This window comes from Pelobates fuscus, chromosome 3 (assembly GCF_036172605.1).
Source record: "Pelobates fuscus isolate aPelFus1 chromosome 3, aPelFus1.pri, whole genome shotgun sequence".
In the NCBI taxonomy this organism is placed as follows: Eukaryota; Metazoa; Chordata; class Amphibia; order Anura; family Pelobatidae; genus Pelobates; species Pelobates fuscus.
Window position 1 is genome coordinate 73787879 of NC_086319.1, and position 23572 is coordinate 73811450.

General features: G+C 44.0%; 1 protein-coding gene across 1 annotated transcript in view; it reads right to left on the reverse strand.

The window, feature by feature from the left end:
- Window positions 1-21274: 21274 nt before the first annotated feature.
- LOC134602379 (putative tetratricopeptide repeat protein 41) overlaps window positions 21275-23572 on the reverse strand; it is a 45760-nt gene continuing 43462 nt past the window's right edge. The window contains exons 11-12 of the mRNA XM_063447210.1: window positions 22600-22723; window positions 21275-21927 (exon numbers count right to left, since the gene is read on the reverse strand). Coding sequence (XP_063303280.1) covers window positions 21303-21927; window positions 22600-22723 — 749 coding nt within the window. The 3' untranslated portion in view covers window positions 21275-21302. The remainder of the gene's footprint in view (window positions 21928-22599; window positions 22724-23572) is intronic.

A 23572-nucleotide genomic window follows, 5' to 3' on the forward strand; every position in this document is an offset into this window, starting at 1 on the left:
TACGGTCCAGTAACTCATCTACTCTGGGCATGGGGTATGCATCTGTGACCGTCCTATCGTTAAGTTTGCGATAATCCACACAGAATCATGTAGTACCGTCTTTTTTAGGGACTAGGACCACTGGGGAAGCCCATGGGCTTTGAGATGCTTCTATTACTCCCAGCTCTAACATATCTTGGAGCTCTTTTAGCATGCTTTCCTGTACTGCTTCTGGGATTCGGTATGGCTGCTGCCGCAGGGGTAACTGGCCTGGGGTCTCCACTCTGTGGACTGCCAGGGTCGTATAGCCTGGGACTGCCAAAAACATACCCCCAAATCCCTCTAACAGTTGGGAAGCTTGTCTCTGCTCCTCTGTACTCTATTCGGGGCCTAACTGGACCTGTTCTACCCCTGAAGGTTTTTGGGGAAGCAGGTCAGGTAAGGAAATACCCTCGCTATCCTCATACGCCGGGGCGCATACGGCAGAGACTTCCTCTGGTCTCTCTCGATATGGCTTAAGCATATTCACATGAAAGGATCGGCGGATCCTTTCATCGGAACAGTCGGTCACAAGGTAAGTGGTATCACTGATCCGGTCTATCACCGTGTAGGGGCCCTGCCAGGAGGCTTGTAACTTGTCAGTCTTAGTGGGCTTTAGTACCAGGACCTTTTGTCCTATCTCCAATATATGGTCTCTAGCCCCCCTATCATACCAACGCTTCTGTCGCTGTTGGGCCGCCCGCAGGTTTTCCCGAACCATTTCGGTCAGCGTCTGTAGGCGGTCCCGGAGCTCCAGTACAAATGCTTCTATAGGGGTACCTGATTCCCAATATCTCCCTCCCAATGCTCTCCTACCAGGTCCAGGGGTCCCCGAACTTGTCTCCCGTATAGCAATTCAAACGGGGAGAATCCGGTAGACTCCTGGGGTACTTCCCGGTATGCAAAGAGCAGATGGGGGAGAAATTTTTCCCAATTCCGACAGGTCTCTGTGAAAGTGATCAACATTTGTTTCAGCGTGCCATTGAAACGTTCACAGAGGCCGTTCGTCTGGGGATGATAGGGTGAACTTAGTATGGATTTTACCCCACAGCTCTGCCAGAGTTGTTGGGTAACCACCGCTGTGAATTGGGTTCCCTGATCGGATACTATTTCCCTAGGGAATCCTACCCTGGTGAATACCTGCACTAAGGCGTCTGCCACTGTCTCTGCGTGTATGTTGGACAGAGCTATTGCTTCCGGATAACGGGTAGCATAGTTCACTACAGTAAGAATGTATTTCTTACCGGAGGGACTGGGCTTGCTGAGTGGTTCGACTAAGTCGACAGCCACCCGGAAAAACGGTTCCTCGATTATGGGTAGGGGCCGTAGTTTGGTTCGGGGGTGATCCCCTCTCTTTCCTACCTTTTGGCATACCTCGCAGGTTCTACAGTAATCCTGCAATTCCCTAGTGACTCCCGGCCAGAAGAACAACTGTGTGAGCCGGTCTCTAGTCTTTTTTATGCCTAAGTGGCCTGCTAGGGGAATGTCGTGGCTGATCCGTAATAATTCTGTCCGATACTTACGGGGTACTATTAATTGCCTTTTTGCTACCTGGCCTGCCCCTTTCTCTGTCCCCCCTGTCACCCGGTATAATAGATCTTTTCCCCAGGTAAATCTGGCCTGATCTACGTCTCCCTGAGGTTGGTCTGCCTCCCTCCGATACCCTCTTGGGGTGGGATCCTCCCGCCGGGCTTGCCCAAAGTCTTGTGGGGTACCCCAGTAAAGTGTATGGGCAGGGTTAACTGTCGGGGAAGTATCGCTTACCTGGTCGTCGGGTGAGGGGGAGGCTTCCATAGCTTCCATAGTTGCCGGGTTGTGACAGGTAACGCTCCTTCTGGGCTGGGTGCCGCCAATTGGGACGTCAAACACCCCAAGTAATTTCCCAACAATACTTCTGCTGGTAAATCCGACATGATGCCCACTTCTACATCCTTGGCCCCAGTACCCCAATCAATATGTACTCGAGCCGTTGGGAGCTTGTGTATTGCCCCTCCGGCTACCCTCACAGCAACGGTGCGACCTGTGTGTTGGGAAGGGTTAACTCGGTGAGGTTGTACCAGGGTAATAGTAGCCCCGCTGTCTCTCAGTCCTCTAGCTTCCTGTCCATTTAACTTCACGGACTGTCTGTGGTGCGACCGATTATCTCCAGCAGCTTGTATGGGGTTCACTTCATGTAACCTGGACCAATTTTCAGTATTGTTACTAGGTGAGGCTGGTGCCGGGGGGTTATGATCCTCTTGTACACAGTGTGCTGCTGCTTTTGTCGGTGGGGCTGTTGTTCGCCCCCAGCGATCTGTAGCACGTTGTGGACAATTGGGTTTGATGTGTCCCACTTGCTTGCACCCATAGCACATGGAAGCGGTCTTTTGATACCCTGGGGTTGTGGGGTTGCTCACCATTGGCATTACCCTCTGCGGGGTAGTTGTAGGACCAGGTGAGGGGCGCGACCCCGTGAACCCTCGATTTCCATCCAGCCGTCTGGTCTCGTGAAATTCGTCCGCCAATCTTGCTGCTTCTTCCACAGTCTGTGGCTTCCTGTCTCTGACCCAGTCTCGAACCTCTGCCGGAGTGTAGTCAAAGAACTGCTCCAGTAGTATTAACTGTACAGCATCCTCTAGGGTGGTCGCTTGACTCCCCTGCATCCAGTTACTGGCAGCGCGTTGCATACGAAATGCCCACTCTGTGTAGGAATCTCTGCCTTGTCTCCTGAGAGCCCGAAATTTCCTTCTGTGGGCTTCGGGAGTAACAGCATACCTTGCTAACAAAATCTCTTTGATTTTTTCATAGTTCTGTATATCCCCATCTGGCATAGCTCTCAATGCTTCCGCTGCTCTGCCTGATACTTTGCTGCTTAGTACCGCAGCCCAATTAGCCCTTTCCAAATCTTCTAGCACACATTGTCTCTCAAAGTCCTGCAAATAGTTATCAATATCCATCTCACCTTCCACAAAGCTTTTAAATGCAGCGCAGTTGATTTTGCGCTGTCGCCCCATTGTAGATCCAGATAGCGACAATATATCCACAGGCGGGGATCTGTCTCTGGCTTCTCGGGCTTCCCGGGCATTCTGTGCCTCTGTAGCTTGTACCAAGATCTGTACCACGATCTCTGGTGTAGGGTTAGGTCCTACCAGGCTGAGTCTCCATCTCATGTCCTTTTGGAACTCTGTTTCCTCTGTATTCGCCATCTGTTGTTCGCTGGTTTGATCGCTCTCTAGTAGTTTGGCTATTAGCGTGGCTTTCGGTTTATTACTTGCCACTATGCCTCGAGCTTCCAGCAGTTCTTTCAGCGTTGTTCGTTTCAAGCGTTCGTATCTATGCGCCATTCACTACTTGCTCCGGTTCGGTACATCCGTTCGGGAGAAAATTCCCGCCGCTTGCCACCAGTGTAAAGGATCCTGCTATCCGTGCCGCGCTGATCCTTGTAGCGGCTCCCGAAATCCAAGCTGAAAAGAGTGAAGTAGTGATTATAGCTCCCAATTCCCCAAACATGAGTCGAGACTTCATGAAGGGGTAAAACGAATGAGTTTATTGATGGCCAATCTCAGCCCTTTTATGATGGTCTCCCAGCAAGGAAACTCCCACATGGGACCTTGTGGAAGACTGTAACAAAATATACAGAACCAATCAGTATACAGTACAATTCTTATACACACCCACAGGAAGAGTGTAACCCCTCCTCTCTATCCTGAAGATAATTAACTTAAGTGGTTGAAGAGAACCTAATTATCTCCAGGCAGAGAGAAACATGTGCCTTTTATTTTATAACAACACAGTATTAAAATATATAACTTATATTTCACCGAGCATAATCCCCATATTCCACATACCCCCAGATAGCTTGGATCTGAGCGCATATTATAGGCGAATAGCGCTCAGATCCCACGAACACAGTTCTCAAAAACGTCGAGCAAAGTCCAAGTTCACCAGTTGTTCGTGCAATTCCATCCGAAGAGAGTTCCATAACTGTAGCTACCTGGGATCGGTAGGTCTTTGGTGAAAGAAAGTCCCGAACGGCAAGGAGATGAATATGTTCGGGAGATATTACCCTTATAGACGAGGACTTCGTACGTATCAGCGGTGGGTGGCGGAATAAGTGTCCGAAAATAGTTCCAGCGAGTTGTTGCCTTTCCACTGCTGAGCGTTCGACGGTTTTAAAATGGCGACCGCCACGTGTTCGTCAAATGAACGAGGGCCACCATGCTTTTCGTTAATAAACTTGCGGTTAACCGCAAGACCTGGGAGGTAAATGAGGGACACACGACCTCAGTGGGAGGTTGGGTGCTTCGGTAGTTTTATTCGTTTCTTAGTATTATACGAATTGAGCATAATACGTATGGTCAAACGAAATGCTGTTTCTGAGGTTGGTTAAACAGGGATTTCGTTACACATACCTATGCAGTTCTGTGTTACAGAAGAATTATTGGAGATAAAATGGGATTTAAAAAAATCTAGCTTGAAATCCAATTTACATAAATATTGTAACTGCAAATCCAAATCCCTGCCTCTCAATGCAGGAGATCATATCAGTTCCCAACATAGTGAGGTGAGAATGAATTGTTGCGACATGTTTAAATTAAAACATAATTATTTTTCAGTTCAACAAGTGCCAGTGATGATATAAAGAAAACATATATATCCGTGTGTGTATTTAAGGTTATTCCTACAATAACAGTGCCAGTAGAAATGAATCATGCTGACTACAATGTGATATTTCAAGGCACATAAGGTAAGAAATCCAATAAACAGTCTTCATAGCAATAAAAGGTGCTATCAATCAAAGACACACGTACACAGGGCTCAGATGATTATGAAATATATTTATAACCTCCATTTTCACATCCTTGCTTTGTTCTTCTGCACTTTGATTTTCCCTCTGTATTTCTTTATAGTCCATTACAAAATACTAGGTTTATATGAAATAAACACAGCTTTGAAGGTATATATGAAAAAGAAAAAAACAGGGATATATAGTGCAGATGGTCTTGGACAGTAACTGGTGGTAAATAAATAACTAGTACCACACACATGGTTTGGAGAATATGTAGTATTGGCTCTGTAAAGTAAACCTTTTTGCTCTTTGGGCAGCAACACACCACTCTCTCAATGACGTTCCTCCAAAAATACAAAAAAGAGAAAAAGGCGACCAAATGTGTGGTACTGTACAAAATGCACATAGTACACTTATGGTAAGTATTACACTCACCTTTTTTTTATTTTTTATTAATTGAGTTTATTGTTTTTCAATCATAAAAGAGAAAGGGTGGGGGTACAGAAACACACTCACCTTTTTAAGAGCCATTTAGTTCCTGGCTCTAAGGATAATCAGTGGTGTGCCACTTTCTTGGGATGGCACTTCCCCAATAAAGGTTCCAAGGACTTAGTTTGGAATAACTAGTAAAATGTATTGGTTAGAAATAAAACCACAATAATATAAGTATGTAAAAGTATATAAAATATAAAAAGTATATAAAATAAAAAATCCAATTTAAAAGTCCAAATCAGCCAATACGCGTTTCACTCATCTATGAGCTTCCTCAGCCAGCTGTAGTGTAGCTTCAGGAATCCTTTGTTTTTAAATGTCTAGTGAGTCCTTTGAGTCCTCCCCTTAAGGTCACATGGTGTTTAATTAGCCAATCTCAAGTTCAAATAGTATGGCAATCCTTTGAGTGATCTAACTGCACCTGTGTTTGGGGGGGTCCCTATTGGGTAATTGAACTTGCCACTTGAAATTTAATCAATCTTTGGTGGTTAAGTGATGTTTGTTTCTAACACGTTACTTCCGGTCCGTGGTTGGCGGAAGTGACGTTGTGGGTATTACCTCATGCCAAATCCGCCCTCCACCATCGGAAGGAAGTGTGGTACTCAACGTAGTCTCTGTACAATTTATTTAACTGGTGGTCAGGGGTGCCGGTCGTAAGCCTGTCACATCCCCTACATGGTTGGTGGAAGTGATGCAGTGGATCAAGCCGCACGTCATCTCCGCCAGCACTATGTATACACAGATCCTTCTCATGCCGGAAATAAATTTCGGTCTAAGCCGGAGGTGTGGCCGTGATGATGTCACAACGTGTTGTGCGTCAGCCTAAACCTCTCCGGCAGCGACCGCAGTCTGTTCCACCATTTTGAAAGTGGGAAAAAGGGACGGAGAAAGTATATCAAATGGTATAATCCAAATGTTATCCCACATGGGGGCAGGTGATGCCCCCCAGGACCCCATCCACAATGTCCAGTTACCACCGTCCTGATTGTAGGGAGGTATGGCAATGTATTAAAGATGGGGCTGTTTTGCCGGCACACCTGCACTAAATCCTGAATTGTCAGGATTCAAAATGAATTAAAAGTAGGTTTTACTTTTGTGACTGAAATATTTTAATCTGGAATGAAAATCTTCAAGTCAGTGATGTTTCAGTTTGGATATGTTCACTTATAAATTTAAATTCTTGAACATCCAGGTGGTGTTTGCAAATGAAAGGGTCCCTTTAAACACAAAAACTTGTGTATAAATAGCTCCTTCAAGCACAAAAATCTGGCTATCAATATCATATACTTCATTATTCTTTTTATTACTGTAATTAATCATTTCCATCTCCTCACTCTGCCTCCAGTCTGCAGAATTTAGTATTTTGCCATGTAAGCAGCTGTGTTTGTCTGATTTGATCTTATATAAACGTTTTATGAGTGTTACACAAGCAATAAAACCAAGGTAGGCAAAGGTGAACTGGCACACAGTATGTGCACATGGGCAGAAAAATAATCAAGGTAGGAGAATAATTTCTGCTCAGTTATCGGATTTAGATTATGTATTATGTTATTCACTGAATGTCTTAAATGTCAAATATGTCTATTTACCAAAATATGCCATAAACGCCCAGTCATAGCATATGTCGAGCATTCTCTACTGAGACTGAGAACAATGGAATGGGGGACAGGGTGGGCTAACTAACCTAACAAGCGGTGAAGAGATAAAATTTAAGCAACAAAGGAAATTAAAAGGCATTATCTATTATTTTTTTTGTTTGCATATTTTCATTTTTGCTGCCCATTAATTCCATTGAAGAAGACTCTTCACATTAATATACTTTGAGAAGTATTAGCTTAAGTTAGTATTTTTTGTTAGTGAAATACTTATATTTAAAGGGATACTATAGTGTTAAGAATACAAACCTGTATTTCTGGCACCATAGCTCCTTCTGCCTCCCTCCGCCCAGGTGAATAAAAGGATACAAACCCTTTATCTACTCACCTTATCCCAGCGACGATGTCCCTCGGCGCTAGGTCCTGGCTCAGCCGCCTCCGACAGCACGTGACGATCGGGTGCTAAAGTGCATGCACGAATATTTCGTGCACGTATAAGACCTCCCCATATGAAAGCATTTAATAAATGCTTTCCTACGGGGAAAAATCTGGCGCTGGATGTCTTAATGCAGACCGTGAGGTGGTCCAGTGTCAGCTACCGGACCAAAGGTCCGTTTCGATTCCTATAGCCCGATAGAGGCTGACTTAATGCTGCTGTAAACATTGCAGTTTCTCTGCAAAACAGACATTGCACACAGACCACTTCAATTAGCTGAAGTGGTCTGGGTGCCTACAGTGTCCCTTTAAGGCACACTTCATCTTCCAGCAGGACCGGTGCTAGTATTTTTAGTTACACAGGCGAAGATGCATTTTGGTGCCCCCCACCCTCGTTTAAAATAAGGTTCATACAAACACAGAAATAATCATACAGAGACATACAGACACAGACCGAGACATACATGCATACAGAGACATGCAGGCATATAAAGACATACATACAGAGGCATACCGTCATACAGACACATACATACATACATACATAGACATACAGAAACATACATACAGAGACATCCAGGCATACAGACACATACATACAGGCATACAAAGACATACACGCATACAGAGACATACCGTCATACAGACACATACATATATACAGGTATACAGAGACATACAGGCATACAGACACATACGTACAAAGACATACAGGCATACAGACACATACATTTGTACATACAGAGACATACAGGCATACGGACACATACATTTGTACATACAGAGACATACAGGCATACAGAAACATACAGACACATACATTTTGTACAGACATACAGGCATACAGAGACCTACATACATACATACATACATACATACAGAGACATACATACATACATACAGAGACATAAACAATTACATACTTACATCAGTTCAATCTTGTCCCCTGGATGCATGCTGTCTGGCTCCTTGGAGTCCTGTCCTGCAGCCCAGCCCCATCACAGGGCGCCAGCCACGCTGTGTGGTACACAGGGAGCAGGGATATGATGTCATTCATATCCTCGCCCCCTACACACAGCCTGCGGCAGACACCAGGGTAGGTGCAGTGGCGTACACATGACCCATGGGCCCCAGTGCGCAAATTGATCCGTGCCCCCCCCCCCTCTCGCGCTTACTCTGCGCGGGCCGGGGCCGCAACACATGGCGGCGGGCACCTGGTCGCAGGGGTTGCAGGGCTGTGACCCCTGCGACCGCGGTATGTACGCCAGTGCATGCAGATGCACACACACTTAAAGGACCACTACAGACACCCAGATCACATCAGCTCAATGAAGTGGTCTGGGTATCAGGTCCCTCTAGTTTTAACCCTGCAGCTGAAAACATAGCAGTTTCACCGAGGGTTAATTCAGCCTCTAGTGGATGTCTCACTGACAGCCTCTAGAGGAGCTTCCGCTATTCTAAAACACTGAACGTCCATAGGAAAGCATTGAGTAATGTTTTCCTATGGGCGGTTTGAATGCGTGCGCGGCAAGAGCATTCGGAGCTGAGAGGCGGAGGAATCCCCAGCGCCAAGGGAGAAAGGTAAGTGCTGAAGACACACACACACTCTCACGAACAGATGCATACACACCAGCTAACGGACACACATTTACTGACAGACACACTCAGCGACAGACATACATACACACTCACTGACAAACACACACTCACTAACAGACAAACAGACTCACTAATACACACACAAACACACTCAGTAAGAGACTCACTAGCAGACACACTCACTGACACACACTGACACTCACTAGCAGACACACACTGACACTCACTAGCAGACACACACACTGACACTAGCAGACACACACACTGACACTAGCAGACACACACACTGACACTAGCAGACACACTCACTGACACTAGCAGACACACTCACTGACACTAGTAGACACACTCACTGACACTAGCAGATACACTCACTGACACTCACTAGCAGACACACTCACTGACACTCACTAGCAGACACTCACTAGCAGACACACTCACTGACACTCACTAGCAGACACACACAATGACACACTCACTGACGCTCACTAGCAGACACACTCACTGGCGCTCACTAGCAGACACACTCACTGACGCTCACTAGCAGACACACACAATGACGCTCACTAGCAGACACACACACTGACGCTCACTAGCAGACACACACAAGGACACTCACTAGCAGACACACACAATGACACTCACTAGCAGACACACACACTGACGCTCACTAGCAGACACACACACTGACACTCACTAGCAGACACACACAATGACACTCACTAGCAGACACACACAATGACGCTCACTAGCAGACACACTCACTGACGCTCACTAGCAGACACACTCACTGACGCTCACTAGCAGACACACTCACTGACGCTCACTAGCAGACACACTCACTGACGCTCACTAGCAGACACACTCACTGACGCTCACTAGCAGACACACACAATGACGCTCACTTGCAGACACACACAATGACGCTCACTAGCAGACACACACAATGACGCTCACTAGCAGACACACACACTGACACTCACTAGCAGACACACTCACTGACACTCACTAGCAGACACACACAATGACGCTCACTAGCAGACACACACAATGACGCTCACTAGCAGACACACACACTGACACTCACTAGCAGACACACTCACTGACGCTCACTAGCAGACACACTCACTGACGCTCACTAGCAGACACACTCACTGACGCTCACTAGCAGACACACACAATGACGCTCACTAGCAGACACACACAATGACGCTCACTAGCAGACACACACACTGACACTCACTAGCAGACACACACAATGACGCTCACTAGCAGACACACACAATGACGCTCACTAGCAGACACACTCACTGACGCTCACTAGCAGACACACTCACTGACGCTCACTAGCAGACACACTCACTGACGCTCACTAGCAGACACACACAATGACGCTCACTAGCAGACACACACAATGACGCTCACTAGCAGACACACACAATGACGCTCACTAGCAGACACACACAAAGACGCTCACTAGCAGACACACACACTGACACTCACTAGCAGACACACACACTGACACTCACTAGCAGACACACACAATGACGCTCACTAGCAGACACACACACTGACACTCACTAGCAGACACACACACTGACACTCACTAGCAGACACACACACTGACACTCACTAGCAGACACACACAATGACGCTCACTAGCAGACACACACACTGACACTCACTAGCAGACACACACACTGACACTCACTAGCAGACACACACACTGACACTCACTAGCAGACACACACACTGACAGGGCCGGCGCTACCATAAGGCGGCCCAGGCGGCCGCCTTAGGGCGCACCGGCCCTGGGGGCGCAAAATCAGGCTGACCGGAACGAGGGAAGCGCACTGCGCTCCCCTCCAACCGACGACCTATTGTAGCGTGGCCGAGCGCCCGGTTCTGCGGGCGCGCGAGGGAGCACTCTCCCATGTGTGCTTCCTCTTCAGCTCCCTCGCGCGCCGCATACTGATACCGGAGCCGGAAGATGACGTCATCTTCCGGCGCCGGCATCCCTACGCGGTGCGCGAGGGAGCTGAAGAGGAAGCACACATGGGAGAGTGCTCCCTCGCGCCCGCCTGCCTGTCCGCCAGCTAGCCAGCCAGCCTGCCTACCCGCCCGCCAGCCTGCCTACCGGCCCAGGAGCCCAGCAGCACCACTGGACCCCAGGGAATCCCTTCAGCACTCCAAAAAGGTAAGGAGGCTGGGGGATTAAATAAAAAAAAAAACATGTGTTAGTGTGAGTGTTAGTGTGTGTCTGCTAGTGAGTGTCAGTGTGTGTGTCTGCTAGTGAGTGCCAGTGTGTGTGTCTGCTAGTGAGCGTCATTGTGTGTGTCTGCTAGTGAGTGTCAGTGTGTGTGTCTGCTAGTGAGTGTCAGTGTGTGTGTCTGCTAGTGAGTGTCAGTGTGTGTGTCTGCTAGTGAGCGTCATTGTGTGTGTCTGCTAGTGAGCGTCATTGTGTGTGTCTGCTAGTGAGTGTCAGTGTGTGTGTCTGCTAGTGAGTGTCAGTGTGTGTGTCTGCTAGTGAGTGTCAGTGTGTGTGTCTGCTAGTGAGCGTCATTGTGTGTGTCTGCTAGTGAGCGTCAGTGAGTGTGTCTGCTAGTGAGCGTCAGTGAGTGTGTCTGCTAGTGAGCGTCAGTGAGTGTGTCTGCTAGTGAGCGTCAGTGAGTGTGTCTGCTAGTGAGTGTCAGTGTGTGTGTCTGCTAGTGAGCGTCATTGTGTGTGTCTGCTAGTGAGCGTCATTGTGTGTGTCTGCTAGTGAGTGTCAGTGAGTGTGTCTGCTAGTGAGTGTCAGTGTGTGTGTCTGCTAGTGAGCGTCATTGTGTGTGTCTGCTAGTGAGCGTCATTGTGTGTGTCTGCTAGTGAGCGTCAGTGAGTGTGTCTGCTAGTGAGCGTCAGTGAGTGTGTCTGCTAGTGAGCGTCAGTGAGTGTGTCTGCTAGTGAGCGTCAGTGAGTGTGTCTGCTAGTGAGCGTCATTGTGTGTGTCTGCTAGTGAGTGTCATTGTGTGTGTCTGCTAGTGAGTGTCAGTGTGTGTGTCTGCTAGTGAGCGTCAGTGTGTGTGTCTGCTAGTGAGTGTCATTGTGTGTGTCTGCTAGTGAGTGTCATTGTGTGTGTCTGCTAGTGAGCGTCAGTGTGTGTGTCTGCTAGTGAGCGTCATTGTGTGTGTCTGCTAGTGAGCGTCAGTGAGTGTGTCTGCTAGTGAGCGTCAGTGAGTGTGTCATTGTGTGTGTCTGCTAGTGAGTGTCAGTGAGTGTGTCTGCTAGTGAGTGTCTGCTAGTGAGTGTCAGTGAGTGTGTCTGCTAGTGAGTGTCAGTGAGTGTGTCTGCTAGTGTCAGTGAGTGTGTCTGCTAGTGTCAGTGAGTGTGTCTGCTAGTGTCAGTGAGTGTGTCTGCTAGTGTCAGTGTGTGTGTCTGCTAGTGTCAGTGTGTGTGTCTGCTAGTGTCAGTGTGTGTGTCTGCTAGTGAGTGTCAGTGTGTGTCTGCTAGTGAGTGTCAGTGTGTGTCAGTGAGTGTGTCTGCTAGTGAGTCTCTTACTGAGTGTGTTTGTGTGTGTATTAGGGAGTCTGTTTGTCTGTTAGTGAGTGTGTGTTTGTCAGTGAGTGTGTATGTATGTCTGTCGCTGAGTGTGTCTGTCAGTAAATGTGTGTCCGTTAGCTGGTGTGTATGCATCTGTTCGTGAGAGTGTGTGTGTGTCTTCAGCACTTACCTTTCTCCCTTGGCGCTGGGGATTCCTCCGCCTCTCAGCTCCGAATGCTCTTGCCGCGCACGCATTCAAACCGCCCATAGGAAAACATTACTCAATGCTTTCCTATGGACGTTCAGTGTTTTAGAATAGCGGAAGCTCCTCTAGAGGCTGTCAGTGAGACATCCACTAGAGGCTGAATTAACCCTCAGTGAAACATAGCAGTTTCTCTGAAACTGCTATGTTTTCAGCTGCAGGGTTAAAACTAGAGGGACCTGACACCCAGACCACTTCATTGAGCTGATGTGATCTGGGTGTCTGTAGTGGTCCTTTAAGTGTGTGTGCATCTGCATGCACTGGCGTACATACCGCGGTCGCAGGGGTCACAGCCCTGCAACCCCTGCGACCAGGTGCCCGCCGCCATGTGTTGCGGCCCCGGCCCGCGCAGAGTAAGCGCGAGAGGGGGGGGGGCACGAATCAATTTGCGCACTGGGGCCCCATGGGTCATGTGTACGCCACTGCACCTACCCTGGTGTCTGCCGCAGGCTGTGTGGAAGGGGCGAGGATATGAATGACATCATATCCCTGCTCCCTGTGTACCACACAGCGTGGCTGGCGCCCTGTGATGGGGCTGGGCTGCAGGACAGGACTCCAAGGAGCCAGACAGCATGCATCCAGGGGACAAGATTGAACTCATGTAAGTATGTAATTGTGTATGTCTCTGTATGTATGTATGTATGTCTCTGTATGTATGTATGTATGTATGTAGGTCTCTGTATGCCTGTATGTCTGTACAAAATGTATGTGTCTGTATGCCTGTATGTCTCTGTATGTACAAATGTATGTGTCCGTATGCCTGTATGTCTCTGTATGTACAAATGTATGTGTCTGTATGCCTGTATGTCTTTGTACGTGTGTCTGTATGCCTGTATGTCTCTGTATACCTGTATATATGTATGTGTCTGTATGACGGTATGTCTCTGTATGCGTGTATGTCTTTGTATGCCTGTATGTATGTGTCTGTATGCCTGGATGTCTCTGTATGTATGTTTCTGTATGTCTATGTATGTATGTATGTATTTGTCTGTATGACGGTATGCCCCTGTATGTATGTCTTTATATGCCTGCATGTCTCTGTATGCATGTATGTCTCTGTCTGTGTCTGTATGTCTCTGTATGATTATTTCTGTGTTTGTATGAACCTTATTTTAAACGAGGGTGGGGGGCACCAAAATGCATCTTCGCCTGTGTAACTAAAAATCCTAGCACCGGTCCTGCACACTGACACTCACTAGCAGACACACACACTGATACTCACTAGCAGACACACACAATGACGCTCACTAGCAGACACACACACTGACACTCACTAGCAGACACACACACTGACACTCACTAGCAGACACACACACACACTAACACTCACACTAACACGTTTTTTTTTTAATTTAATCCCCCAGCCTCCTTACCTTTTTGGAGTGCTGAAGGGATTCCCTGGGGTCCAGTGGTGCTGCTGGGCTCCTGGGCGGGTAGGCAGGCTGGCGGGCGGGTAGGCAGGCTGGCTGGCTAGCTGGCGGACAGGCGGGCGGGCGCGAGGGAGCACTCTCCCATGTGTGCTTCCTCTTCAGCTCCCTCGCGCACCGCGTAGGGATGCCGGCGCCGGAAGATGACGTCATCTTCCGGCTCCGGTATCAGTATGCGGCGTGCGAGGGAGCTGAAGAGGAAGCACACATGGGAGAGTGCTCCCTCGCGCGCCCGCAGAACCGGGCGCTCGGCCACGCTACAATAGGTCGTCGGTTGGAGGGGAGCGCAGTGCGCTTCCCTCCTTCCGGTCAGCCTGATTTTGCGCCCCCAGGGCCGGTGCGCCCTAAGGCGGCCGCCTGGGCCGCCTTATGGTAGCGCCGGCCCTGTCTTCCAGCAAAAAATATTAAAAACAATCAAAGGAACATGACAAGGACTGGAATATTGATAGATCTGATAACAAAACCTTTTGGCCCTTTGGGAACAACATTTCTAGATAGTCAATATACTCAGCGTTTCCTGGAGATTTCCTGGTGTAGAAGAACTAACACGATAAAGGCATATATTATTCCTAAATGGGCTTATCTTTTTAATATGATTCCATTAAAATTCCCTAAGATATGGTTGGATATGATTCAGCTTTCCTTTTCTAATTTTATATGGAAAGGAATGACCCCAAGAATTAAGGCACCGGTTTTGGCAAAATAAAAAAAGCAACAAAGGAGGCATGAGATATCCCCTAAAAGAGATCTATACTGGGCCAACATAATTACCCATATTCAAAAATTTCAAATTTACAAGGGAGTTGGCTTGGTTCAAAGTGGAATCATTTAGATCTGAAGAAAGAGATTCAGCCCTTCTGATATGGGACGACTTCCGTAAGCTAAACCATCAACCAAGGGAATTCAACTCAAGGATTTTAAACCATCTTATAGAAGAATGGCAACTAATAAAAAAGAATCTGAAGATATCTAATAAAATATTTAAAGGAGACAATTTTCGACTCCTAGAAAGAGTAATGCCAGACTTAGACCTTAGTTCTTGGAGAACTTACAAAGACATTTTTATAGAAGACCTTCTCCTAAACTCTAAATTAAGGTCATTCGACAACCTAAAATGAAAACTTGGTATTTCTGAAAAAGAAACTTTTGCGTATATAAGAGTAAAAAGCTTCCTGAATGAATATCTTTTAAAGACAGAAGGAGATAAGAAAAGGCTACTACATAACATCTTCAATGGAAAATGTGGTTAAAGCAGTTAGTTCAATAGCCAAAGAATTAATAAGGCAATCATACTTATACATAGAATCCCCAGCAAAAAAGAAATGGGAAAATGATCTGAATCAAACAATCAATAAATCAATTAAAAAAAATACATACATCGTCTTAATATTATAGAAACTCATTTTAAAGTCTTACATAGATGGTACCAGACTGGTCAAAATATCTTCAATTAACTCCCCACTTTGTTGAAGATGTCTAGCCCATGCAGGCTCATTGCTACATATATGGTGGAATTGTCCAAGAATGACTGCATTTTGGGATTTGATATATCTTAATCTGATAGTCTTAAAGATAAATCTAAAAAAATCTACAGAAACAGCCCTTCTCCATCTGAATTGGGGTAAAGTTCGAAAAAAATCAATAAATACTGACTCTCCATTGTCTCATGTCTGCAAAAATAATTGTAGTCGGGGACCAAAGCCGTATCTATGATAAGTTAGATATATGAGCAAGTCGGTTGTGGTGTGTCGAAACCGACGTATCGGGCCTGAGTTTAAATAGCCGGGTAACCCCTCCCACAACTTCAGGCTCCGCCTTCCAATTCATCGCGAGACATTGGAAACAAATTTTAACACCAGCCTTTATTCAATATAAAAATCAACTTATTTACCAACTTGAAATGGAGAAGGGATTTTCTTATTCAAACAACAATTTAAATCATATCCATAGTTATGTATATTTGGATCAACAAAATAAAGGAAATTCCTTAAAATATCCTTATCTGGACTTTAAACACAAATAGCTTGATAAGCTGTGTTCAAATATATTCACATAAGTGTTATACCTGAGAAATATACTAAACTATATTATATGTATCTAATATCTTTGTTTGTAAAATGTCCATTTTTTTTTACTGTTTATATGTATTATATAAAACTAATAAAAAGATTAAACATTAAACTGTTCTTGAACGGTTAAGCCTCAAAGTCTGTGTTCCAGTGCCAGATCTTCATGCCCCTCTGTCCTTCTGTTTGCTCAAAATCTAAAAACCAGAAGGCTCTTGCAGCATCAGGCAGTGGCACCACTGATAATGATTTCAATATCTTGAAAGACTCGAAAACTTTTCAAACCTGTTCAATATCCAAAAATATTACAAACAGTCATTCATTAAAGTGAGATATTTAAAGGAATTCTATAGTGCTAGGGATATAAAATCCTTTAATTCCCCCACCTGCGATGTAAAGGGTTATATAGGGATAGGGTTCACTTACCCGATTCCAGTACCGATATCCCTTGGTGTTGGGTCAGGTTCCTCTTGCGCCAACATCAGTTAAAGGGACACTCCAGGAACCAGATTTCACCCCTTCAGCAAGCGGGGATTGGGGGGTGGGAGGGAGAGGGGACCTGCAGTGCGGATTGTTTTCCTGGCACTGCAGTTTCCCTTTAATTCGGGGAACCTAAGTGATGCAATGTTTAACTGTGGGGTTTTTCAACACACAGGAAGTCCTCATGAAAGCGTCAAACTCTGTGGAACTGCAGAACCCTTGCTAGTGGCTGTCTGTTAGACAGCTACTAGAGGCAGTATTAACCCTGCAATCTAAACAGAGTTTTTTCTATATAGCAGTTTCAGGGATGTTGCACCCAGACCACTTCATTTATATGAAGTAGTTTGGGTGCCTAAAGATCAAAATAGCCGAACTGGAAAATTCTTATGGTAACTTTAATATCAGTTCAGCTACTATGGCCATAAATTGAAATTTACGTTGCATTCTCACTTTAGTGAGCCCCAGCATTAACATATGTTTAACCCTGCAAGTGTAGGCACATAAACAGAATGAATACCACAAACAACTCCAATGACCTGATGTGCACAAGCAACATTAAAGGGATACTATAAAACAACTACAGATGCATGGCGCTGGAATAAAGGTACGTTTTTACTTTATTCAAGGGCGGCAAAGGGGGAGACGGGACACCCACCTAAATAGTGATTTTAACACATTTGTGTTCCTGATCCTATAGTGTTCCGTTAACAAACTACTAAACATTCCTTGTTAAATAATTTAACCAATTAAAGGAAAATAAGTATTGCAAATATAATCTAGCAAAACTGACAACTTAATACTGTTTTTGTAGAAATATAGGATGCAATTTTGTTACCCCACAATATGGGGTAAAAAACTGCCTGTGTAATATATTCCAAGTGTGTGTATATAAATATATATCTCAAGTACATATCGCCCCAGTCTCCACTCCCTTTATTCACCATACTCTTCTAGTGTAGGCCCACTTTATTTACTGGCCTACAGCATACGTCGGTTTTGGCACACCTCAACCAACTTTTTCCTATCACAGGTTTGCTAACAACAATCTTACTTCATATCTTCATATACACTTGTGGGCAGGCTCGTTGGGGAGATCTCTCTCACCGGGCCAGTGTGGCCTTCTGCAGCTGGAGGGGAGCCAGGGTGCAGTCTTGCTGGGTGCAGACTGAGAGAACTCCTCCCGTGAGCCCCAGTATTAACCTGGGTCACCAGGGCCACTCTCCTATACTACACAGTGCTAGAGATATACATTTCCTAAAGACACATTACATCCCCACAAACACACACATTTACACACATACACTATATTACCTAAACGCATAGTGCACCCCTATACACACATGCAACATCACTATTTGCCACACACGCTGCATCCCTTCTACTAAGACATAACATACCCTATACACCTTAGCGAATGTTTACTGTAATTAAGTACTGGTTGTTTTCATTATTTTCTTCTAAATTTAGAGTTAAAATATATATGGGCGCATACTATATGTAATGTGTGAAATGTACGTTAGAGGTAGCATAAGAAACACATGCACACTAAACATTTTCTACCTTTAAAAGTCTGGCACAAAAAAAAACAGCTTGCAAAATTTGGATAGTGATCGCTTTGGCAAGTTATCAACCAAAAGTCAGAAAATATTATTGATTGGTTTCTATTGCTGGATTGTGATTTAGCTTTGTATCTTTAAACGTACAGGTCATGTAAGGATCTCATCATATGCGCCCTTTTATGGTCATTTCATTTTCTCCTGCTCATTTTTTCATTTGGCTCTCTGTTGGTTTGTAAAATGTTCACCTCTTCTGTTAGGTCATTAAGATTTTCTCATTTTGCTGACCCATTTCTCAACCATTATGCATTGTTTCCACCATCTCTCTCTCCCTATTCATTTTCATCTCCCCACCCTTGCTCTACTTTTACTCCATTCGTACATTTTTCTTTCTGTTTCCCTATTCATTTTAACCCTAGTACACTATTACTTGTTCTGCTTTCTATAAGAGAAAGGCACACGTCTGGTAATGAATTGGCGATTTCCCCACATATGTCAATGCCAATTAGTTACCAGAGTTACGTATGACTCTTTAGGAGAAATATGAACATTATTTGCAAAGAGTAAATTTTCTGTGAATTATTACTGTCATAATATTAAATCATAATTACCATAAATCCTATAGGCCTCTAGATGAAATACTACCATGAAATGACAGGGGTTTCTTGAGGACTGTATTGGGGCTATTGCGTAGACCAGGGATAGCAAACCTAGGAACTGTATATGTTTAAACATTATATTTCCAATGATGCTCAACCAAGATGTTAGTGCTGAATTAAGTCATTTCTGCCTGAATTAATCCTTTGTGTAATAAATATAGATCTATTTTTAATTGTTACTAATAACGAAGCAGTCATAAGCATCTTATACAAAATAACCACAACTACTTGTAACATTAGGTTGATGTCAAGACTAACAAAATTAGAGTGGGTTGTGATTTTTAATAATCATTTTTCGTTCTGCAAAACAGCATAGAAAAGATTTTTGAAATGCATGTCCTACATGCAAAAAAAGTGAATACATTAAGTGTGATATATTCTGCATGACGTGCATATAAAATATATAGGACAATAAATATATATTGGGCCAAAACATTAAATAAACCAAAAACTAAACATAAATATATATTTTTTCTTGGGCATTCATTTATAGCACTCCAGTTGGCAATGTTATATGATATGAACTGCCTGTATATAAATTAGAGAGAATCAGGGTTATTCACTAAAGTGAGAATTGCTGGAAATTTAAAGTAAATTTGGAATTTAAGGCCAAATTTGCCAAACTGGAAGCATAGCTGACTTGGAGATTGTTTTTATAGTTTAGCTATTTTAGCCTTAAACCTCAAATTCACTATGAATTCCTAACAATCCCCACTTTACCAAATAACCCTGATTGTGTCAAATTTATTTATAGCATTGTGGTATATTTTAAGAGTGATTCATAATGGTTAACAAAAAACACCTCACAATTTTCATCTCAGAGTTAAACTGTTGTTGGGTTTCAAAGGTACCTGGTGCTTGAGCCCCCAAACTTTACAGACCCCCAACCTTGAACTGTGGCCCCTTCGTTCCAACCCCAACTTCACTCTTGGAATAGAGAAACTCAGCAATGTGTGGTGTATAAGAACGATGATGTATGAGTAAAAAAATAATTTAACCTTACCTATCCTCAAGTTCTGTTTCTTTTTTCACCAAGGGTGATCACCACTAACTCTTTGATCACCAGTCCAATGGCACTCAATGGGTTAAACTAGCTATATACAAATGCTCATTCAAACATTTAAAATATGGAAAAAGTCAGATGTATTCACTCGCTGGCCTACATAGATCAAGTGACACGTATTCACAGATGCATACATCCTAATAGATAGACACACACACTCACATACTGACACATGTACACCCTTACACACCAGCACAAATATACCCCCTACAACAGGGGTGCCGAAAAGGTAGATCCCCAGATGTTTTAAAACTACAGCTTCCATGATGCTTTGTCATTCTAATAGCAGGCAAAGCATCATGGCAGTTGTAGTTCTACCTTTTGGGCATCCCTGCTCTACACACATTTACAAACACAGATATATAGATCTACAAATGTAAACCCAGCCTTACACACAAATTCATACCCACTTATACATTTATAGACAGATGAATAAATAATGTGCAATAAAAAGCGTGGTTTGTGTGAAAACACTGTTTATTTACTCTTGAAATCAGAAACAATTATTTGTATGTGCCCAAAAACAAAGAAATACAAAACCTAGTATCAACTGTTATACAAGTGAAGATAAAGTTTAATGGTGCACACTCACACTTACACTCACACTTTTCAGAGCCAATTAGATCTGGCTCTGAATACAACAGCAGTTGGTGTCTTACAAGCTCCACCACACCGTCCTATTATAAGGACTCCACTTATGGAGTTGTGATGGAACCTCTACGACTCCATCAGCCCTGTCAATAGGCACCTAAATGGTAGTACACTGTGGTGGAGTAGTTATTGTGAAGGACAGTTTTTGGTACTCTTCAACTTGCACAAGTGTTATATGCGATGATGGCACTGGGTCAGCAGAGCTCAATACTGAATGCAGCATGCTCTACAAATGTTGATACTATGAATCTGTATGTGCACAAGTAGGGGATGTTCGGAGAGAAAAGGAGGGCAGGAAAGCTGTGGATATGCTCTGATTGGGAAGAAGTCTTTACACTACACATTGCAATTATGCAAATTCTAGGGGGGATGGCACACAGGTATGAGAAGCATGGGGTGTTGGGAAGAGGGAAAATATATTCATAGAGTACTTACAAATAGAAGCTGATGCCGAATTTAAACACAAAATAAACAATTATTAATACACATGGATGTTGTGAAAATGTACCCTTACCCTGAGAGTATTTAGTATTTTACCGACCTACATTTGAGGCTTCAGCTCCTAAAGAGCTCACCTCCCTCCCACACACACACCAACTCAGATCTTTCACAGAGAAACTAGCCCCAAATGAAAGATAACTTTAGGTAAACCCTAACTAAATCGATTCAGGGGAATAATAAAAGTATTGCTTAAAACTGATCTGCGGTCTGTTCACATTGTCTTACGAAGCTGATGTCTTTTAGGTGGAAGAGGTACTTCAAGTGTTGCGTATCTTCCGGGCACATGATACCAAGCAGATTTGTGAGTGAATTCAGGTGTCTTTGATCTCGACACTGGTCTCGAAAATGGTGCCAAAGCTACAATGGAACTTGATGGACCTGACAATGATGTCTGACATACACTTACTGGACGTGATACACAGGCACTAGTTACACGATTTGTCGTAGAAGTAGGTCTTTTTACACTTAATGCTCTTGTAAGATATACTGGTAAAATCTCAATGCATCCATCTTCTTTTGAATTACTGTTCTGCTTGTTGCACAGTACTTTTTTATCTTGTGAACTTTGCAGTTTTCTCTGCTGTAAGAGAGGGGATTTGGCTGTCTGTGCTGTGGGTTCAGTCTGTAAGTCATTAAATTCATGTTTATTGTCATCCATAAAAACAAATGATTCTGGAGTTGGTTTGGGCAATTCATTAGTGTGTTGCCACAATGGTGGAAAATGAAAGAGTTCTTTATTGTCCTGGATATGTTTATGTTCAATAGGATTAGCCTGCTTTTCCAATCCAAAATGCCCTTTACTGCTGCAGACCTTCCGTTTCACTTCCTTAAGAAAGCTAAAAATAAAAAATAAATCAACATTAACTATTCAGTAGAGCCATTGTTTTCTACACGGCTCTTTACCAAAGGTACAAAATTATACATAGCAAATTGCAAGCAGCAAGAACGAGAATGTCTGAAAGGTACAAATCTAAAGACACGTCAGCAGTAGGGACACAGGAATGGCTATCCGCAATGAAGAGAAAAATAGAAGGTGGATTTGGCAAGGAAGGTGTCAGTGGGACAAATGAAAGTCTGTTATGAAAAAATGATGGCCTGTCATGTGCCAGAGCCGACAGGTAAATCTATCTTGATAAACTTCCTTTTGACATTAATTATTGAAGGAATATTGTCTATGTTCCAAAGCTCACAAAACATTCTAGAAACAGGAGGGTATATGTGGGCTAAATTTCAACTTTATTTTTTATTTTTTTGCATATTAGTAAATTAGCTAGTATCAAAGAAATATGGTGTGTTCTGAAGAGGTACCTTTTGATGTGGGATATAATTACCATACATGTAGGTAATTTTCTGTTTCACAACACAACTCCCAACACGAGATCATGCATTTTGAGTAGGTGTATAGAAATAAATAGAGGATCATGGGAACACAATAATTTTGACATAGATTGTCAAGTTGCATTCTTCTACATTTTATAGATAATGAGATCATATTACCTAGCACTTACCATTGTACTTCATTACTCAAAGGATGTTCAAGGCCTAAAATGCTTGTCCTGAGGTCCAGTGATCTTTGGAGCATTCCAATAGCCTCTTTATACGTTCCAAAATCCGCTTGACATAATATGTTTCCTGACAGCATTGTTAATAGGAACAAAAACACAAATGGCCATTATACTAATCAAGCAGTAATTCATGCCAGAACAATTATAACTGAAGTAGCGTTCTTCAGAAATGATTAACCTAAATCTATCTGGATTTAATACCGTGAACAGCTTCTTAAGATGAATGTGCTACAGACAAGTACCGTACAGTAAATGAGTGGAATTATACAACTTATGCTTCCACCTTTCTTAGAACAATTTGTTCCTGAACACATATTTTAAGAAGTCAGCTTCTTAATTACCATATTCTCTACACTAACAAAATGCTGATTAGCGAGCCTGCATGCTGGGTTGCCTTAAGAAATTTTGTGGCACTTAAAAAAACCCACTAACACGGAACTCTCATCACACACTTCATATGTGACAGACATATGCGTATACAGACACATTCCCAGACACAAATATTCACAGGTACGTACATAACCCAGACTGACAAACACATGCAAACAGAGATACACAGAGTTAGTCATACACACACACACACACACACACACACACAGATACACACAGCCAGACACACTGTCAAACACACACTCACAAACTCACTGTCAGATACACACACGTCATAATATATAATATACATGTTTCTGACAACCTCTTGTCTTCCTACCCTTTTATTGCAGGTGGGTGGCTTTCCTGAGGACCACTGGGAATTAGGTAGTGCTGGTTGCCAGCTCTGCTTGCACTACTGTGGGGTTGGGAGGGAGTGGCATGACAGCACATTCTCTCAGCACTGCAGCAAAGTGGCAAAGCAGCTGACAATGCAGTCTAGTAAGTTTCTTGGTCCGTGGGTGATCTGCAATGTGATCTAATCGGG